Below are 20,883 nucleotides of genomic sequence, written 5' to 3'. Positions count from 1 at the left end.
TCCTCCAAAACAAACTGTGTAACAATCCTATGTAGCAGTTTTTACGAGACTTTGATAGACCTCAAGATAACAATCTAGTCCGGTCTGGTCTAGATATAATTAATTTCTCTCAAATGAAGTTTGTAGCAATTATATTAATCCTGTTGGTCTATTTTTATTCGATTTTTCGCTTGACCGGTTTTTCGTCTGACCCATTTGACTTTTCGTCCTTAAAAGTCGACTTAAGGACTTGACCCATTTGACTTTTCGTCCCAGAGGGCATTAAGTCTCATTAGAGACCCTTGGCCGCGTTTAGTAGTTCTTCAAGTGTTTAGTGTGGTGAAGCTACTGGGAAGGCCGTAGTTTACGGTCGAAAGGTCATCTTTAGGAGTTTTTCAGCCCAAAATGTTGCAATTTTTCGTGTTTGTCATTTTTCGAATTTTATGTTGGACCAGTCTAAAATTAAGGCTGGTTAAATTTCATAAAGGTCTTTTGCAAGACATAAGTTCTTTTTATGACCATTTTAAGAGCTATTTATTTTGGTAATCCAAACAAAAACACGCAAATTTATACTAATTTTCAGTTTTTTTCAAGCTTTCTGAAATTGTTGGTCATTTTTGAGTTTTTTCAGCCCTAGGTGTCAAGGAACCTCCTCTACGGTTTGATAACAGGTTACTGCTTAGTTTCTAGTGGTAATGGAATGTTTTTCAAGATGATAACATTCCGAATTTTAGCATTTTTTTTCAATTTTTGACATTGATTGTTATTATGCAAGCTTTTCCAGACCCAGAGGCCAGAAAACATTCTTAAGGGCTTGATATTAAGTTACTGAAAAATTTTTATTGGCCGTGGAGTAGTTTTTAATCTCACAAATTTTAGTAATTTTGTGACAAAACTTGCAAAAGTTTTTTCAGGTTTGTTTTTTGTCATTTTCTAGCCACAAGATCAGAGGAACCTCCTCTAGGGTCTGATATTGGGTTACTGTATATTTTCTAGATTTAATGGATTTTAACATCAATAATTTTAACATCAATAATTTTAGCATTTTTGGCTACACTTGCAATTTTTTCGACTTTTATTGTCATTATTCATGTTTTTTTTCTGCCTCAGGTGTCAAAAAAACCTCCGTTATGGTTTGATAAAAAGATTACTGGAAATTTTTTGTTGGCCATGGATTAGTTTTCAGTTTTTTAATATCACAAATTTTAGCAATTTTTTGATAAAATTTAATTTTCAAGTTTTGTTTTTCTAGGTTTCTCCGGCCTCAAGAGCAAAGGAACCTCCTCTAGGGTTTGATAATAGCTTATTGCATAGTTTTTAGATGTAATTGAGTGTTATTCAAGATTTTAATATTTTGTGACAAAACTTTTTGTCACAAAGTATTTAAGCAATTTGTTTTTAAAATATTCATTTTTTTTTATAATTTTGATTTTTTTTTGGTTTTCAGCACCAGGGACCTCCTCCAAGGTTTGATAAAAGCTGCTACATTTCAAATTTATTTTTCAAGTTTTTGGAAAATTATTGTTCCAGTTTATTAGTGAGCCCGTGAGTTTATTTAAGGCCTGAATTAGGGACACTAGATAGTCTCTTTAGACTATGAAATGGTTCTGGAGATATATCACGAATTAGCAGGATTTTGTTAAAATTCGCAATTGTTTTTAGATGTTTAATCCTTTCACTGGCCAACAAAACTTTTTAATCTTGCAGATTGGTAACATGACAACTCCAGAGACAAAAAATGGTTTTGAACATTTTTTTTCACTACGAAACCTGGAAAATTGTTAAATTTTGCACTTGTGATTTTTGCTATATGATTTAATTACTAACAAGGCTTGAAAACTGGAAGTTGCAGAGTCGAGTGTCATCATGGAAAATGTTCCTAGCTGTTTCTCTGTTGGTTGGGGTTTCTTTCTTTTCTCGTTGACGTTTTATATCTCTCACACTATCTCTTTCTTTAACTCTTTAGTTAGAAAAAGTAGATTCGCTGATTTCTGAATTTCAATCACTGAAGCTGGAGATAAAATCTCTGAAGAAACCGGATTACCCGTATCTTAGAGCTGCTTTCAGAAATCGGACCGACAGCACTGCCAGCGATCGTAATTCAGAGAAACGGAAAGCTGAAGGCAATGAAAATTTGCTGACAAAGACTCTTGGGACTCTTTGCTGACAAAGATTCCCAAGACAGAAAACCAAAAGTTTTCAAGACGGGCACATATTAATCATCAGACGACAGACAGCGCAATTAAAAGGCCACCGAAAAGACGTCATCTCTACATTGGTCGTTTAAGCAACTCTGTCTCTACGGATGATATAACAGAATATTGCAAGAAGAAGGATGTTGATATACTGTGTATTCGTGAAATCTCGTCTGAAATCTTTCCACTGTGTTTTCAAATTTGATAATGATTAAGTTGAATCTCCCGATTTCTGGCCCGAAAATGTTTCATTTTCACAATTTTATTTGAATCAGAAAGCAAGGGAGGGGCTGGCCTCCTTAGATACATGACTATCTAATGTTAAATCCGTCAGTGGCCGTTTAAAAGTTTGTTTACATAATGCAAGATGGGTTCGCAACAAGACCTCGCAAATATGAAATCTTATTGAAGCTAATGATTTTAACATTATAGTTTTAACAGAAACTTATATCAAAGATAACTTAAATGATGAGTTTTTCTCCAGCAGTTTTGCCCAAGTGGTTTTTATTACTTGCGTGCAAACAGAAAAGAAAGAAATGGTGGAGGATTAGCGGTGTTCTATGATGGAACTGTACGTGTCGATAATTTTTCAAACAAATGTTTAACAAACGCGGAGCTGGTTTCTCGGAGTTTACGCATGGCAATTCGGTGTTTCTTTTGGTTTGTATATAGAGACAACCAAATACCAATGTTCGTGTCTTTATAAGTGAGTTAACATCATTTTTTGAGGAGAAAGAGCTGTTGTTCAAAAATTTACCTATTGTAGGTGATATCAATATTTCTATGCTGCTATCAAATGATGCGTCAAGAAATTGGATTTCTTTTTTGGATGAATTTGTTTTGCAACAGCAAGTTAATGTGCCTTCGCACAAAATTGGTGGAATTTTAGACCAGGTTATAACATCCGAGGAGTTTGAAGTATCAGAACTTGTAAATTTCATTACAAGCTCTGATCCTGGAGTTGTGCACTTTGACCTTCTGCAAAAGCACGAAAATTTAGCTATAAAGAAGGCCTCGTGCAGAAATTGGCGAGATTTTGACGTGGAAGCGTTTGCAGAAAATATTGTTGCTCCGATCGACAGAGATAATCCTGAAAATGTTCGGAACAATGTTCTAATGAACAAAGTTTGTTATGTCGAAAAGAACCATCCTCTGAAAACTAAATATGTCCGAAATCAGACGTGCCCTTTCTTTGACGATGAACTAAGAACCATGAAAAGATCGAGAAAATTTGAGAAAGCTTAGTGAAAGAAAGGAAATTCCCAAGACAAAAGCCGGTTTTTTCAGTTTTGGAGTATTTTGAGCTGTTTACCAAAAAGAAAAGTGAATACCTCGACAAATGTGTCGCTAGTGAAAATAAGCGTCTTAGGTTTTCTATGCTTCAGCAACTCTTAGGAAAAATAGTTTTGTCCTGCCGCAGTCACTAGGGGAGCCTGAATGCCTAGCAAAGAAGTTTAATGCTTTCTTTGTTAAGAAAATAGAAACCGTGTTAGTTTCAATACCTCTAACGAATGGTTTAAAATTGAATAATTCACGTACAACTACCCTGGACACTTTTCAGGTTTTTACACTGAGCGATTTGAAATTACTTCTACCAAAAATTTCGAACATTACGGCACCGAATGATGTTATACCAACTAGGTTATGCAAAATTGTTTTGGCAAATTCTTCGGACTACTTCAGTTGCATTAATTAATTTAACTCTCCAGACAGGGTACTTTCCAAATCAATTCAAACAAGCCGTCGTGAGGCCGCTCAAAGAAGTCTAGCCTTGATCCTGAATTGTTGTCGAGTTATCGCCCTGTTAAAAATCTAAGATTCATGTCAAAAGTTGTTGAAAGAGTTGTTTTTGAGCAAATTAAGTTGTATCTGGAATCTAATAATCTCTGGACCAAGTATCAGAGTGCTTTTCATTGCTCGCTTTCAATGGAAACGGCTTCACTGAAAGTCTTTAATGATCTTTGTTATCTGGACGAGTAGCGTTCCGTGATGTATATTGGATTAGACTTGTCCGCAGCGTTTGATATAATTGATCATCAGTTTTTACTTGATACTAGCGAAAAGGATTGGTTTGCAATCTGTTGTGTTACTGCTTATTAAAAATTATCATTCGAATCGCTCGCAACAAGTTATCATAAATGGATGTCTTTCTGGTGATGTTAAAGTTAAGACGGGTGTGCCACAAGGGTCGGTTCTTTGTCCTTTACTTTTTCTTTTTGCATGTTGCCTTTAGAAGATAAGCTGAAAGAGTTAGAAATAAACTACCATTTCTGCGCAGATGGTACTTGTCTTTATTTTGTATTCGGTTCGACCCTCAGTCAATGCATGTTTGATAATATTTTTACCTCGATTCAACGTTGGCTCAGCAATGCAAAACTGAAATTGAATGCGGATAAGAGTGAGTATATGATTATTCGGAAATGTAAAATTGTTAAACATGGTCTCTTACGTCTGCCAGAAGATGGTAACTACACTAAACTGGTAAAAGTTCTAGGTTGTTATATTGATTGTCAACTTACTCTGCAACGACAGATTAACTTTGTTTGTTCGAATTCGTTTTATTATCTCCGTAAAATATGGTCAATTCGAGATCAAGTTAAAACATCAGTCCTAATTGAGTTAATCAGAGTTTTAGTGTTATCACGTGTGGTCTACAGTAATTCGCTTTATCATGGCCTGCCAAGCTTTTTATTTGCAAAACTTCAGCGAATAAAGAACTCTGCCGCGCGTTTGATTTTTCGATTGTCACCTTCAACACTAATCTCGTCATACCTGAAGCAGCTACACTGGTTGCCAATTAGACAACGCAGTATCTTCAAAGTCCTATTGTATGCGCATCGCTTTGTACATCAGCCTGGCAAACTCCCACTATATTTATCGGATTTAATGAAACGAAACACGATGGTTACAAGGTCTATTTTTTTTTTACAATCTACATGTTCCCAAATTTCGCTCTAGTTTTGGAAGACGTTCGTTCTCGCATGCGGTCGCTGTTGAGTGGAATAAAGTCTCTTTTGAGCTGAGACTTATACTATCTGAAATTTTATTCAGGCGAAAACTCAAAACTTGTCTGTTTTAATTTTCCTGCACTGTTGAGATTTTAAATGGTGCTTAAACCAATAATAATAATAACTCTTTTGTTTATACCGCACTGCAGCTGTTGTTTTGTGGCGTGATGTGATCATCTATTATCCTCATTAACGTTGAATTATAGTAGAAATGTTTTATCATAAATGACTTAACTGGCACTTTTTAAGAAATCATTGTTAATTGCTCTCAAACGAAGTTTGTAGCAATTATTAATTCTCTTGGTCTTTCATTAATCGATTTTTTGCATGACCGATTTTTCGTCTGACGCATTTGACTTCTCGTCCTCAGAAAACGCCCAGTGGGCATTAAGTTCTGTTGGAGGCTTTCAGCTCACTAGTCTCCAGGTATGCTATTCACTGAAACTCTTCTGGAGACTTATACTTATAGTGTGAAGGGCGGTTCTTAGAAATTGATCTCCTCCCCCCACCCCTGCACATCGTTCAGACCGTAAGGGCTCCGTGCAGCCGAAGATCCCCCTCCCATTGTTGCCCCCCCCCCCTCACTGTTACACTGCCCCCCCCCCCCCCGCTGCGCTCACCTCACGCCCCTTCAATTGAGCTTAAGCTAGCATCACTAAACCGTGGCTAGCTACTGATGAAGCCAACCGCTCGCGGATCGTTTGAAAGCAATTCGCCCGACGTTAGTTGGTTATGTTTAAACTGTTCTCTGGTGTTGTATAGGTCTGGTGACAGGTGTGGTGATGGACATCGGGGATGGGGTGACTCACATCTGCCCTGTTTACGAAGGGAGAACTAACCCTAATACAGTCAAGAGACTGGACATTGCCGGAAGCCATATCACAGATTACCTTATAAGGGTAAGTCAGTCACCCACTCACTACATGCTATCTTAATATGTGGAATGGGCTAAAATGTACTGGATAAGTTTGAATATGAACAGAAAGTCGCCGTTGTTTGAGCTTTGTTGAGATAGATAGTGAGATAGTGAGTTTCTGGCAACTTCTCATGCTCGCTAAAGCTGTTTTTCCTCAATTACATAACCAAAACACCTGGGGCCCTTTTAGCCGAAAAAAGAGGTAAAATTGTCTCGTTAAATTATTATTAGGCAGAATAACAAACATGCCCTGAGAGCCACTTTTGCCTCCTATTTTGGTATTTTGGCGCGTTGAGTAATTGTTTTGAGCAAGTTGTCCTATTACATGTTCTCTGTTATGTTTCTTTGTTGTTAAAAGACCTTCTTTTGTACCAGAAATGTCAAATTTTTTGGTTTTAGCTTTTACAATTGAGGGGATATGCTTTTAACAAGAGTTCAGACGGCGACACAGTCAGAGAAATCAAAGAGAAATTGTGCTACATCAGGTTAATACAAATACACATTCATTCATTACCCGAATATACAAATATTGTAACTATAATGTCCCATTTTTATAGTTTTACTATCGTGGTCTTGATGTTCTTTAAATGACGAGTTTGAAGTCTATTTATATGCTGGTTATAACTTGGTATGTTTCAGTTATGACACTCAAGAAGAACAGAAGCTAGCAGAAGAAACCACAGTTTTAGTCGAACAATACCAAGTAAATACTTTCTTTCAATTTTAATACAATTCATGCTGTTTGCAAACACAGCTGAAAGCTCTGAAGTTTACCGTAAAAGTTTGCATTTTGTGAAGGTGTTAGTGTTGTGATTGTGTTTGTTGTTTTAGTTAGAAGACGGTAGAAATGTCAAATTGAGCAGCGAACGATTCCAAGCGCCTGAGATTTTGTTCCAACCTCATCTATTCAATGTTGAAAGTGAGCTTAATCAATCCCTTACCATCTAAACTTTACCACAGATAGGGGCATCGTCTAATACTATGCATCTAGACATGTTATGGGGCTCAGTATGAGCTCTAGGTATTCTTTATGAGAGTAAATAATAACCAATGTGCAAATAAACATGTCAATAAGCATGCATTAGCGAGCAACAACGGAAAATAAATGAAGAATTCATGTTGCCATCGTCGCTATCGAGACCCAATGCAGGCGTCATGTGCACTTCTTTTTCTTCCTCTCGTTGAAAAGTTGAAACAAGCTAAAATGGAACGCAATGTATTTTTTATGGAGCTATATACAAATTTGTATATACTAAAGTTGTAGCTCGTTCGCGGGAACGGATGATCTTTGGACATTGTTTGACATTCTACCGACGCTAACGTCAGAGAGCAATTCGCCCGACGTTAGTCTGCTGTATTTGAAAATTTTGAGGTATTGGTAACACCAATCCTGAAATTAATGGCTTTTGCCCCTAATTTCGCCCTTCAAAATTATGTTACCGTTATTATCTTGCTATCATTTTCTCTATGGGGTACGTATTTGCTTTCGAGCAACTTTAAGGCAATTATTGTCATCGTCCGTTGTTATTTTAAACAAAACTGCCTTTGCTTGGCAGATTTCAGCTCTCGGTTAACGTTTTCTTCCTAGACTTTTTGAGTAGCATGGGATCTGAATGGCTCTCATTCGCAATTTTGAGTAGCTGAACTCATTTGAGGACAGTTAACCAATAAAAAGGCTCTGATTTTGGCGCTACAATGGAACTGATTCGGCGCCTTTGTATTTTTATTTGATTAAGTGTGAGTAGATTTTCGGATTGATTCAGGGCATTTTTAGTGCAATTTGTACCTAAAGTCATTTTTTAGCTGACTTGCACTTGTTTTTGTTGTAATCATTTTTTTAAATCACTGATGACTAACCCAATGAAATAACTTTGCCTACTTTAACTTTTTGGGGTTGGTTTTTTATTGCAGATTATTACAGGGCAGTATTTTTGGAAGCAGTGTTCCTACAAGTTATTTTTGGGCAGGGTTAAGTGTGAGATGAAGTCAGCAACTTCTTATTGGGCTTGAAATAAGTTCAAATAGTTCGGCTGAGTTTCGGTTTTAGGTCTCATATTTCGTTTTCGGTTTTAGCAATCATATTTTGTTTTCTTGACGATTCTTGATGGTGAAGTATTTGCAGATTAATAGCCGCCCTCATCTTCTCAGCCGGCTATTATAGCGCTTCTTTTTTATAGTTGCGAAGCTGTAAGCTGAGCGGAGCTATATTGCGGTGCTCTTGGTTTTTTACAATTCAAAGAATTTGAATTGTATTGGGGCGCTGTCTTTTTTTTAAGATCTGTTCACACCATTTCATGAATTTTGAAGTCAAATTGGAGTAGTGATTTTGGTCACGCCGAAACAGGAAATGGAGCGAAAAAGCGAGTGCTTTTGTGGCGTGAAATTTTTTCGCTCTAAATTTAAAGTAGAGTGAGAAAACGGTGTTTGAACAAAAATTCGCTTTCTCGCTAGTGGTTTTTTGTTCACATGCGGCAATTTCACTTTGATTTTTACTGTTTTTTCAATTTTTGGATCGGATTTTTTTCTAAATGGTTTTTCCAATTCATTCATAGTACGTTTTAGGTCTAGTTATTTTTGGTAAATGAAAATTCTTTGAATTGTACGTCAGGACTTGTCCTGCTATGTTTTTTTGTTTCGTCGTCCGACGCTTTTTTCGTTTTACATTTGTTCACACCTCAAAGCTGAAAAGTCAAATTTTCTGAATGACTTCTTCATGTCACTAACTGCTTTTGCGCGCGTGACGTCATTTCTCACTGTCTCTAGCAAGTTTTTTGCGTGATTAGATTTTGATCATAAGTGACTTACCTCACTCAATAAAATGACTTTTGCACTTGAAAATTTTAAATTAGTTTAAGGTCAAAGGAACTCATATGTTTAATAAGGGTCCCTAATGAAAAGGCTTCTGCGCAATGAATTTTAACAAATTCTATTAATTTATCGTTCAATTTGTTTACATAGCTTTTTGAGCGGCGTCGATAACTTTTTCAACTTATATCTATCTGTTTCTATCTCTATCATACTGCACGCAATTCTATTCTTTCGCAGCTGTTCCGGCAATCTGCCGGCTATGTTTTTACTTCGTCAAACTTTTTTTTGCTTTACCCATTTTGCCGCTTTTTCGACATTTTGCGTGAAATCTTTTTGACTTCTCTAGGCTAGTTTCACTCTTCTGTCATTCTGCTCAAAGTCCTTTTAAACAGCAGTTGCTCAGCAAATCAATTCAAAATGAAGAGAGTCAGTATATAGAAATAGAATCGGGATAAACCCATAAAGCGCATTTTTAGATGCCCGGTACTTGAACTTTGTTCTCATAAGTTTTAGTTACTATCTATAATGCTTAATGGTATTGATACTGGACCCTGTAGCCTCTCACTGAGAGACAGGAGTATGTTCAATTACGAAATGACATCAAAATAAATTGCACTTAAAAATGTTTTTGTACAAAAATCAATTTTTGTTGATATTTTCTTTTCATTCAATCCCAATAGAGTTATGGGAATCAACGGCGGCTATTTTCCGGCAATCTGCCGGGTATGTTTTATGAATAGCTGCCGTCAGCCTCTCAAACGGCTATTATTTAGGCGCTCTCTTTACAATCGAAAGAATTCGAATTGTATCGGGGCGCTGTTAAGATCTCTTTACACATTTTCATGATTTTTGAAGTCAAATTGGAGTTGGAGCAGTGATTTTGGTCACACCGAAGCAGTAAGTGGAGCGAAAAAGCGAGTGGTTTTGAGGCTTGAAATTTTTTGGCTCTTATTTTAAAGTAGAGTGAGAAAATGGTGTTTGAACAAAAATTCGCTTTGTCGCTAGTTTTTTTTCTTATGCGGCAATTTCACTTTAATTTTTTACTGTTTTTTCAATTTTTTGGATCTGATTTTTTTTCTGAATGGTTTTACCAATCCATTCATAGTTCATTCTAGGCCTTGTTTTTTTGAGCCAAATTTCCATCTCTCGGTAGTGGTTTTTTTGTTCACATGCGGCATTTTGACATGATTTTGTTTTTATCTATTTTTTGAAATATGGTTTTCCCAGTTCACTTATAGTCCGTTCTAGATATAGCTCTTTGTGTAGTCTGAAAATTCTTTGAATTGTACGTCAGGACTTGTCCTGTTGTTTTTTAAATTGGCTTCACCTTTTGATCACGTTTAATTGCTCTTGAACGAAGTTCATAGCAATTATTGCAACCGTGTGTCTTTTTTATGCAAAATTTTTGCTTGACAATTTTGACTTTTCGAGTGACTTTTACGCCCTTGACTTTTTGCGTTTTGCGTGATCTAAAATTCTCTCTCATTCACAATTTCAAGTAGCTGAAGTCAATTGGCGGCAATTTTATACTAAAACTCAAATGAAAAGTGCGCCGAAACTGGTGCCATTTTTTACTTTAAATCTTAATAGTGGTATATGTTAACCTCTAATGTGGTTATTTGAAGCCCATTATTGAACTTCTTAAAACCATTCAGGCTCCCCTTCTCTCCCCCCCCCCCCCCGCCCCCCGACTGCAGCAGGTTGCATTTGATTAGAGCTCCCACTAGTCGTTCGAGAGCAATTCTTCCGACGCTTAGTCGGTTGTTTTTCTGTTTTGCGTTTTAATTAAGTCACGATTTTCACGTTTGACTTCTGACTGACTTCATTCACTATTTCAACTGAATGGATTATAACTTTCATGCATTGAATTGCTCAATATAGTTTTAAAAAGCAAAATCAAAAGAGACGGATAAATCGATAAAGCCCGGTCATTAAGTCATCCCGAATTATAAAAATTTTTTAGTGTGTTTGCTAGCTGATATTGGTATTAAGCTTATTAGCCTTCAGTTTAAAAGCTGAATTAAGTATGGTTTTAGAATCTAACTGAAACTGCACGCCAAATTAGAACAGTTTTCGACACAGAAAAGAATTCAGTCAATTTGTTCTTTTTCTGTTTCAATCGCGATGTGTATTAAGCGCGTCAACGGCGGCTGTTTTTCGGCAATCAGCCGGCTATGCTTTAGATTTTTTGTCGTATATAGGGCATGGGTTTGTGTTTCTGACTTCATACTTCAATAGTGCTGTAAAATTGTTGATTGTCAGGTCATTAGAATTCAATTCTTTTGTTCAGGACTTGTCATGCTATGGTTTTTAATTCACTTGACTTTTTGATGCGTTTTTTGTTTTTACATACGTTAACACGCTGTTTCAACCGAATGGCATTTGGAGGGCATGCAGCAAATTTGAGCAATTATGTTCCAGCTCAACAAGCGAAATCGAAAGCGGGATAAATCAATGATGCCCGGGCATTAAGACAGTTTCACGACACGACTTAGTTCGTTAAGATATCAAAGCTACCTAAATTATACTGCTAGCTGGTATTAGCATTAAGCTGATTGTTATCCAATTTAGACCTTGAATTCACTATATTTATCTAATCTAATGAAATCTAAGTTAAACCAAATAAAAGATTTTTACCAATTGAAAAAGTTCTGTCAGTTCTGAGAAAACTTCTGTCAATTTCTGTCTATTTTTTGCTGTTTCAATCTTCACGCGCATCAAGCGCGTCAATGGCGGCTATTTTCCGGCAATCTGCCGGCTATGTTTAGAAACAAATATCAATATTAAATTGTGCCCTTAAATTTCATCATCAAAAAGAGAAAATGGAACATTCTGAATTGAAAGTTTTTCTGCTCGCGATTACGAGCGTTTTTAGTTTTTTTGGGAGTTCGTGGTAGTTGAGGTTGTGTAGTATACTGAAGTATAATAATAAATAGTTCTTTTAGACAGCAGTGGTTCAGCAAAGCTAACTAAATTGAATAGAGTCAGTATCGAAAATTGAATTGAAAATTAGAAAGTGTAATAAATTGTAATTTTTTTTGAAAAGTTTCCGAAACTTTTAAAAGAAACCGCTAAGAAGCTGGTAGTCTTCTATGTTCGTAGTGAGTCTAATAAAGTTTCTTGACATTGATGACGCCATTTTAGTCTGAAGAGGCTCAATTTTTTCTGGCACGGCGGATCTTTTCTTTCGAGTCTATAATAGCTCACAAACAACTACTCAATTGGCTTTTGGCTTTACAAATTTGGTTTTTCGATCACTTTCGTCCTTGACTTTTTCGAGTTTTACGTGATCTGAAATTTTTCATGCAGAATTTTACGCTGTTTCACCCAATTGGCGGTACTTTACTTCTAAAAGGCAAATGAGGATTAGATTCATTTTTAATTAATAGCCGCCCTCATCTTCTCAGCCGGCTCTTATAGCGCTCCTATTTTTTTTACAATTTAAAGAATTTGAATTGTATTGGGCGCTGTATTTTTTTTAAGATCTGTTCACACATTTTCATGATTTCTGAAGTCAAATTGGAGTAGTGATTTTGGTCACGCCGAAACAGGAAGTGGAGCGAAAAAGCAAGTGGTTTTGCGGCGTGAAATTTTTTTCGCTCTAAATTTAAAGTAGAGTGAGAAAACTGTGTTTGAACAAAAATTCGCTTTCTCGCAAGTGGTTTTTTGTTCACATGCGGCAATTTAACTTTGATTTTTACTGTTTTTCAATTTTTTGGATCGAATTTTTTTCTAAACTGTTTTCCCAATCCATTCAAAGTCCGTTCTAGGTCTAGTTTTCTGTTTAGTCAATGAAATTTCTTTGAATTGTACGTCAGGACTTGTCCTGCTATGTTTTCTTACTTCGTCGAATAAAAAAATGTTTCGCTTTAACTCATTTTGCCGCTTTTTGAACATTTTGCGTGATGTCTTTTTGACTTCTCTAGGCTAGTTTCTCTCTTCTCTCATTCTGCTAAAAGTGATTTTGAACATCAGTTGCTCAGCAAAGCAATTCAAAGTGAACAGAGTCAGTATAAAAAATTGAAGTCAGAAGTAGAAACGGGATAAACCCATAAAGCCCAATTTTAGATGCCCGCTATTTGAACGTCCTTCCTATAAGTCTTAGTTACCATCTCTAATGCTTATTGGTATTGATAGTAGCCCCTGTATCCTCTCTCTAAGAAACAGAATTATGTTATCTTCAACTACGAAATGCCATCAAAATAAATCGGACTTAAAAAATGTTTTTGTACAAAAATCTTTTTTTTTCAAAATCTTCTATTCTTTCAATCCCAATCATGCTTATTGGAATCAACGGCGGCTATTTTCCGGCAATCTGCCGGGTATGTTTTAAATTATTGTAAAACATCATTTGAAGCCCCGTAGGGACATTTTACCCCCTACGCGAAGCGAGCTACAATAGATCACACTTGTCGATTGAGAGCAATTGGCGAGTCTGTTTAGTTCTTCGAAGGGAGTTGCTAATTGTATGTTTTAGAAGCGGGCTGTGCGGAGCTGCTGTTTGAGGCAGTGAACCAGTGTGACATGCAGATCCGATTAGAGATCTTCAAACACGTGGTGCTCTCAGGTGGTTCCACCATGTTGCCTGGCTTCCCCTCCCGTCTCGAGAAGGAGATCAAGCAGCTCTATCTGGAGAGGACACTGAAGGGTGACAAGTCCAGACTATCGGTATGATATCAGTTTTGTAAGCGTGTTTTTTATGAAAAGTTTTGGCTTGACCGTTTTGTTCTAGAACGTGCTTTCGATTCCACCTCTTGAGTGATTTGAATTGCGCGCATTCTGAAATTAAGCGATCTTGATTCAATTTTGCGCCAATAAGGGTTATCAGGGAACCCTTACATTTTTAGTAAGAAAATTGGGCATAACGTTAAAATTAGTACAAATAAACTGCCTATCCTTTTCTCATGGGTAATCACTAAAACTGGGCTGGAAACTCTCTAAGGTACGACGAAAGTTTATGCCAATTACTTCAATCCATACTTCAACCCAAATGTCAACTTGATTTTCCCCCTATACTCTCAAAAATTCCCTCAAACTACTCATTTGTTGTCTCTAACCTATTATGGATTTGAGAGCATTATTAATTGCTCTCAAACAATGTTCGTGGCAATTATATTAGTCTTGTCAATTCAGGGGTTAATTTGTAGACCAGTCGTTTCGTCCAAAAGTATTTGGCATATGTTTTAATTGCTCTTAAACGAAGTTAAGCAGTTATTGAAGGTTTACGTGCCTTTTAATGCAAGTTTTTTGCTAAGCCGTTTTTATAATTAGGCAAGAACATTTTTGATTGCTTGAAAAATTTGTCTTTTTTTGTATGATGCATTTTTTGTACTATGCAAATTTTTTGTCTGACCCAAAATTTTTTACTATCTTAAGTTTTCGATGAATTGGTAAAGCCCGGGGATTTAGTTAAGTCTCTGTAACTCTTTGAGACACTGTTGGCTCTAAGTGCACGCATGACCCAGGCTGCCGAGGAAGCACACTTTTGTTTTGAAGGGCAAATTGAAGTTTCATTGTTTGGACGACGCCTCGCCCCAATCAGGTGGCGCCTCTTACCCAGTGTGACTGTCTTTCCTAAGCGTAAGCTAGCTACAATTAAAGCCGACTACTGGCCAGTCTTTGAAGAGTAGTTTGTCCGACAGGTGGTGGAGTATGTTTGCCTAAATCTCTCAGGAAATTAAAATATCCTATTTTGCGTGGTAATCAAAAATCATTCTTCAGTTCTTTGTCGCAGTTTTCAAATAAAGATCTTTGTAGAATCAGAAGTTTGAATCTTATCTCGAGAGTTGTTGTTTCATTTAATTTCCTCTCTAACTCAGTAGCAATTTTTCAATTCCCTTCACAGTCAATGGGTGATTTGAAAATTACGGTTTTTAAATTTCATTCACCACATTAAAAGGACTCCCGTTTGCTGCACGCGTTGCAATGGTTCAATGCAAAAGGATCAATTTGGACTGCTCTAATTGTGGACTCTTAATTAAATCTGGTCGAATTGAGCGAGCCAAACTCATTAAGGCAGAGCCCTTGACTATAACTGTCGACTATGATTCCGACAATATATTGTAGTTTACTCAGTCTGGACAAAAAGTAACTCTAACCGTCACATAATGCGGGCGAACTCTTAAGAGTTTTTCGCAGGATGAAGGACAGACCCCCAAAAGTTTCTACTGGGAACAGTACAAGAGAAATGCCCTTGTTCATTGCGCTTAGCGTCATAAACATTCTTCTTTGGGTCCGTTGCCAGAAAATTGTACCTCTTCCTTCTCTGCTGCAATGAATTCTGTTGAGTGCAACGGCGAAATCAGGGTAACGTCAAAAACAGCTGTTCTGCAGGCTGTCCAAGTGGAATGAAAATGTCATCTGGTATGATTTTGCTTTCTGGAATTAAGTTCTTCTTTGCTACTGTGAAAGAATTGCAGACGAGCAAGCTGCATCAAGACCATCCCCTGTTAACTCCCTGTAAACTTGCTTCTCTGATGCATTTAGCTTATCCAGCCAATCTCTAATGTCAGTTGAATGCAAGTACAAGTAATCAGTCTGTTGGGCTAGCGCTCTAGGTGTCCGCCTCATCGTGCAAAGTTCCGAGTGAAGCAAGAGTATGCCAAAATTGAGGTAGAATTGATCCAGGTACCATGCTCTGTCCCCCAACCGATATACTTTCCTTTTTTGTTGCTTTTGTTTTCCTCAAGTAGTTGAATCTTATAACGCTTTTCGTAGGTGTCGGGGAAAAGAGCATTTGTGCCCATTGGAACCTCAAGGAAGTCATCAACGCAGACGTGTTGCATATTTTGAGTGGATCTCATATGCAGAGAATCATAAGTTGGGCGACTTTGAATAAGTTTTCCATACCCTTGGTCAGACTTGTATAGCAACTTATAAACAATTGGCCATTGCTTGATTTATTGTTGTATTTCTTCGTTACAGGTTTCAGCTGAATTGATTCGAAAAGCGCGATTCCGCTTGACTCAAAGTACTGTTTTATGGGGCAGAGAGCTCAATGTTCATATAGGGGCCTTCGTATACTTTGGCCTTGTCCCAAAACACAGAAAAGAAGAATGGGGGTGTCTTAGATAGACATCACTGGTTGGTCAACTGAGATGTCTTCCCGGAGCCCAATTCAAAAAAGAGGGGTTCAAAATTCTCAAGGTGGAAAAAAGTTGCTTGGATTAAAATGAGTTTTTGTATTCAGTATAATGTTCAAAACGACGCAACCTGTCATTAACAGACGTGCTTACTTCGCCAGAAATCACTTATGAGCTGCTTCCTCTACTAGTAATGAATTCTGAAGTGGCAAATCAGGAGACTCAACTGAGGATCTAATTAATTACTGTCGAATAAGGAGCATTTATTGTACGCATATGTCTTTTTTGTTCCAGATTTTTTGCTTGACAGTTTTTGCGCTTTTCTTCTAGTATAATCTTTGACTCACCAAGTGACTTTTTCATGCATTTCTTGATTTTTGAGTGATTTCAAATGCTTTCACTCCGAAGTAATTTTGTTGTTCAAACAAAACCGATTGTTAAAGAAACGATGACAAGGCCCTGATAGCCAAGTGGTTAATGCCTCTGTCGAGGTGACGGGATCGGACTCAGGAGGTCGGGGTTTGAACCCGAGGATGGTCTTTTGTTTTTGCACCCATAAAGAAATTTTATCTAGGCTACAACCCCTGAATTTATTTGCCGCGCCATTTTCCGACGTTACTCGGTTTATGATTTGTCATAGTGTGAATTAACATTCCTTTATGTTAGCAACGATGAGTTGAAAAATGGGTTTCATCAATCAAAACCAATAAATTGTATCTCAATCTATGGTCTTTAGTTCTCCAGATTAGACATATTCAAATATTCCATGTCTGGGCTCAGTCGTGTCGGTATTCGTGACGTGCGCGGTGGTTCTAATCAGGGTATTAATTGCTCTAGCATGAAGTTTGAAGCTATTGAATCATTGTAGTCAAGTGTTTCTTTTTGCAATTTTTTATTTGACTTTTCTGGTGAATTTTATGACATTTGATGTCTTGTAATCTGCGTGATCTAAATAGTTCTCTCAAATTTTAAACCAGTTCAACTACATTGGCTGCAGTTTCCTACTAAAAGTCTAATAAAAGTCTTGTCAGAATTGAACTTCGTCTCATTTTGCAACTTTACTAGTGGCCTGAATTAAGTGTTTCAGCAACCCCATTTTAAGCACCTTTATTATTTCCCTGTAGCCAACACTCTCCTGGGCTAAGCTTTGCTGGATTTATTCTGTCCCCCCCCACAGTGTTTTTTATGTCCCCCAATTACAAATTATATGTTGTTATATAGCACGTTACTATGTAAAAAATAGCACGTGGGCCTGGGGGTGCGTAAAAAATATAAGCCCACTAAGCTGGGGGGGGGGGGGGGGGGGGGGGCAGAATAGATCCGCTTTTGCTTATAGCATAAAGTTTTTAGCTATTCATTCCCGCAATTTTTCCCATTGCCTCAACTATCGTTTCTCAACTAGGAACTGTTTTTCCAAAGAGCAGAATTCACTTGTGTAAGTGTGGCTGGGATGTGTTTAGAAGTTCAGGGTGAAGGTGGAAGATCCTCCAAGGCGAAAGCACATGGTATTCTTGGGAGGGGCAGTGCTGGCCAACATCATGAAAGATAAGGTGGACTTTTGGATCACAAAAGAGGAATATGAGACAGGTGGAATTGAAGGAATACGAAATAAACTCACGCCGCCTACTGCTGTGTAGATAGATACGACTGATTCACAAGACACATGCTTAAATTGTTCGACGAAATCTTGTTGATTCTGTCTAGTTTCACCAGTCACGATAAAATGTATACACTGAGATAAGTCGGGTCTTCTGTTCTAGGTAGAAGCTGATACCAAATTGATAAAAAATTTTGAACGTTAAAATTTTTTGAAAATTATGCTTTTTAGACATTTTGCGTGAATGATCTCCATCCCTCTCACTGGTTAGATCCTTATATCAATTAATCATGAAGAGAAACTAATGAAATATACACTGCGCATATATATATATATATATATATATATATATATATATATATATATATATATATATATATATATATATATATATATATATACTGCATATAAGCTAATCGGGGGTACAACATAGCATATCACAACCTATATTGCTGTGTCGAAGTTCAAAGTGTCTACAGCTTCAAACCAGTAGTTCGAATAACTTCACAACAGCAATTAAGTATCTTGAAGCAGAATATGTTGGCTTTTTCCTGAGCGACCGAGTGTGACATTGTCAACATATTTAATGTTTGTATGTGACAAATGAAGTCATGACTGGTTCAAAACAAGATAATCTGAATAAGACCTAAATTTTCATGAATGTCTGGTGTTAGGTTGTTTACAATGAATTTACTGAAACGGAATGATATGACTGTTTATTGGTGCAGCACAAATTATTTAACATCAATTTTATTTGAGATTTTGAGTGCTCTAGAATCGTTGTTCTGTTTTTTTCTCAAACTAAAATTTTTTAATGTGATCTGACATTGAATGTGAACTAAACTTGACGCTATTTGCTGATCTGCCATATGGCATTTCTTACCCAATGCCAATAATTTTGCCTAATGGCAATGAGATCTCAGGTGAGGTTGATATAGTTTCATATCAAGCATCACGGGCCGCTCAGGCCTGGACATGGCAATTACACTATAAAGTAGCTCGGTTTGGTCAGCAATTAATTTGAGCGATGGTTAAAATGTTGGGTATTTTGGGTCGGACCCAAAGGTAATTTTGGCATTGGGCATTTTGTCAGCCTGCGGATCGATCTGTCTATACTCTATACTGCAAATATTGATGTTTATTCTGAAACTATTCTATCGATTCGAATTGATCGAAAGATTTCCATCTTTAAGAGATATGCCCGATGCTGCTAATTTAAAAATGAATTCTGAGCAATTCAGCTTTGTTTATGCTGAACCAATTCCTCCAATTAATTACGTTTGTCATCGCTACTTTTGAGTTTATTTTTCCTCATTAATCAAATCTTGATTTCCAAAACGTACCGTTAAATGCACAAAATAAGTTTTCGAGTAAAGCAGACAGTGTCCATGTTGTAGTTATTGCAAATTGTAAACCAAATTTTGCCTTGTCTTGAAGTTATTTTGAGTGAAATATGTCCAATTATTTTCTAGCCATAATTTTGTACATAATTTCGAGATTCTTTATCTAATTAATATGCATATATTTATTGTTATAACTACCGAATAAAATCTGCTTTGATCATTGTTTCAACCAGAAGTTTGAAAAATCAGCAAAACGAAGATAAATTCAGCACGATTTCTCCAAAAACAAGATCATAAATCTCGGACAGAAAGGTGCCTCAGACAAATGTTATTTCTTAAAGCGCCTTCAAATGAAGGTGAATGCAGCAAACGAAGTGTTTTATACGGCTGCGCCGGTGGAATTGACCATCTGCATTTAGTATGTTTTCTTTCTAAGCTGAGAAGCTGTATTCTGAGCGCAGCAGCTGCACTATGGTACCAAACGATACATACACTTGATATTTGCGCTTCAATGCAACTGGTTCAAATTTGTTCTCTAATACCTCATTATATCTTTAACTTTTTTGACGTCAAACAAAGGGTTTGCATAGTTTTCATACAGATTTCACATTGCATTAATTGCGTTCCAAATTACTGACACTTCTAATTTTGCACCAAAACACTGGTATCGTTACCGCTGCTTCAAAATCGACATTGAGTTTTCAATAGGATTCGGGACTGGACTATGCACACTATTGCAGTACGTTTCAATCCGCAAAAAATGGCGATGTTTGATTTATGCATAGGAATGCATTATCTTTTGAAAAAAAGGTCCCGAAGATGCATTTTCCCTCCTAATTCTTCAAAAATTTGAATTAAACAACTATTTGGACACCTAACAAGCATTTTCAGTCCATCTGATTGTATTACACCCCGAAACAGGTGATTGTTTGTGCGCACTCAATTTTTTTAAAACTGCGTACCATTTTGAAACTCTAATCGTCGCTGAAGATGCTCAAGAATTCGTGTACATCTGGTAATTGTATCGAAGCAAGAAAAAGCGTTGATAGTCACCCTGATAAGCTCCGATGAGATTTTGGGACCTCGTAAACATCATTAAATAGCTTTTTAGGATTGTTTTGAGTATTTTGGGGTTCTTTCGATTGATTTTTTTGCCTCAAAACTTATTTTTCAGGTAACATTTGTTTGCTTACTGCTCACTGGATCTTGATTACAAGTTGTTTTTTATGTATTTTTGTCCACGAAAAGCTGCCATCTTGTAGCGTACTATCTTGACAAGCAGTGAACGAACAAATGAGTTTAACCATCTTTTGAAAATTAGAATGTTATGTAACTCTAAACTAATAAATTTGACATACTTTTCATGCCATGGAGAAAATAATAATAATAATAAGCACGATTCATGCTTTAAAAGAAGATGTTATGAGGCACGTTGTGGAGTGTTATCTGTACAACATGATGAGGATTAGGAAATATGGATATCATATCCATATAAAAAACTATTGAGATTTGTTTAAGCTAAATTACGTCACGATTTAGAATGGCTTACGTACATTTTTGCTGATGTCGAAGTGGGATCAAAATTAATTTTAGAAATTGTTTTAAAAGTGCGCAGACAGCATAGAAAATTTTGGGTGATTTGTAACTAACATTTGAGTGCTTTGTTTATCACTACCTCTAGACATCATTTCGCACTCCTTTAAAACAAGAGATTTCAGGTCGTTTGCGTGATGAGATTTTCATGACACTTGACTTACTTCTTGCGCCAAAAAATATTTGTACACTTTGAAGCTTAAGATTATTGAATTAGTTTTGGGTCAAAAACACACTCGTTTTGTGTAATCAAGGTTCGTAATAACCTGCTGAGTGCGTTCCAACTTATCACTGAATTATTGTTTGGACGTGTCGATTACTTTGTACACAAATTTCTGTATATGTTTCAACGCCGCGCATGT

The 20,883-nt window shown here is 36.7% G+C and overlaps 1 protein-coding gene across 1 annotated transcript in view; it reads left to right on the top strand.

Moving 5' to 3' along the window:
- The window catches only part of LOC142336340 (actin-related protein 2-like), a 229,696-nt gene extending 211,904 nt beyond the window's left edge, over positions 1-17,792 (top strand). The window contains exons 6-11 of the mRNA XM_075385099.1: positions 5,945-6,081; positions 6,498-6,583; positions 6,738-6,801; positions 6,930-7,017; positions 13,384-13,574; positions 17,449-17,792. Coding sequence (XP_075241214.1) covers positions 5,945-6,081; positions 6,498-6,583; positions 6,738-6,801; positions 6,930-7,017; positions 13,384-13,574; positions 17,449-17,625 — 743 coding nt within the window. The 3' untranslated portion in view covers positions 17,626-17,792. The remainder of the gene's footprint in view (positions 1-5,944; positions 6,082-6,497; positions 6,584-6,737; positions 6,802-6,929; positions 7,018-13,383; positions 13,575-17,448) is intronic.
- The last annotated feature ends 3,091 nt before the right edge of the window (positions 17,793-20,883 follow it).

This window comes from Convolutriloba macropyga, chromosome 3, assembly GCF_964194025.1.
Source record: "Convolutriloba macropyga chromosome 3, txConMacr16.3, whole genome shotgun sequence".
In the NCBI taxonomy this organism is placed as follows: domain Eukaryota; kingdom Metazoa; phylum Xenacoelomorpha; order Acoela; family Convolutidae; genus Convolutriloba; species Convolutriloba macropyga.
Note: the sequence above shows the minus strand (reverse complement) of the source record. Positions and strands in the feature narration are given on the sequence as shown.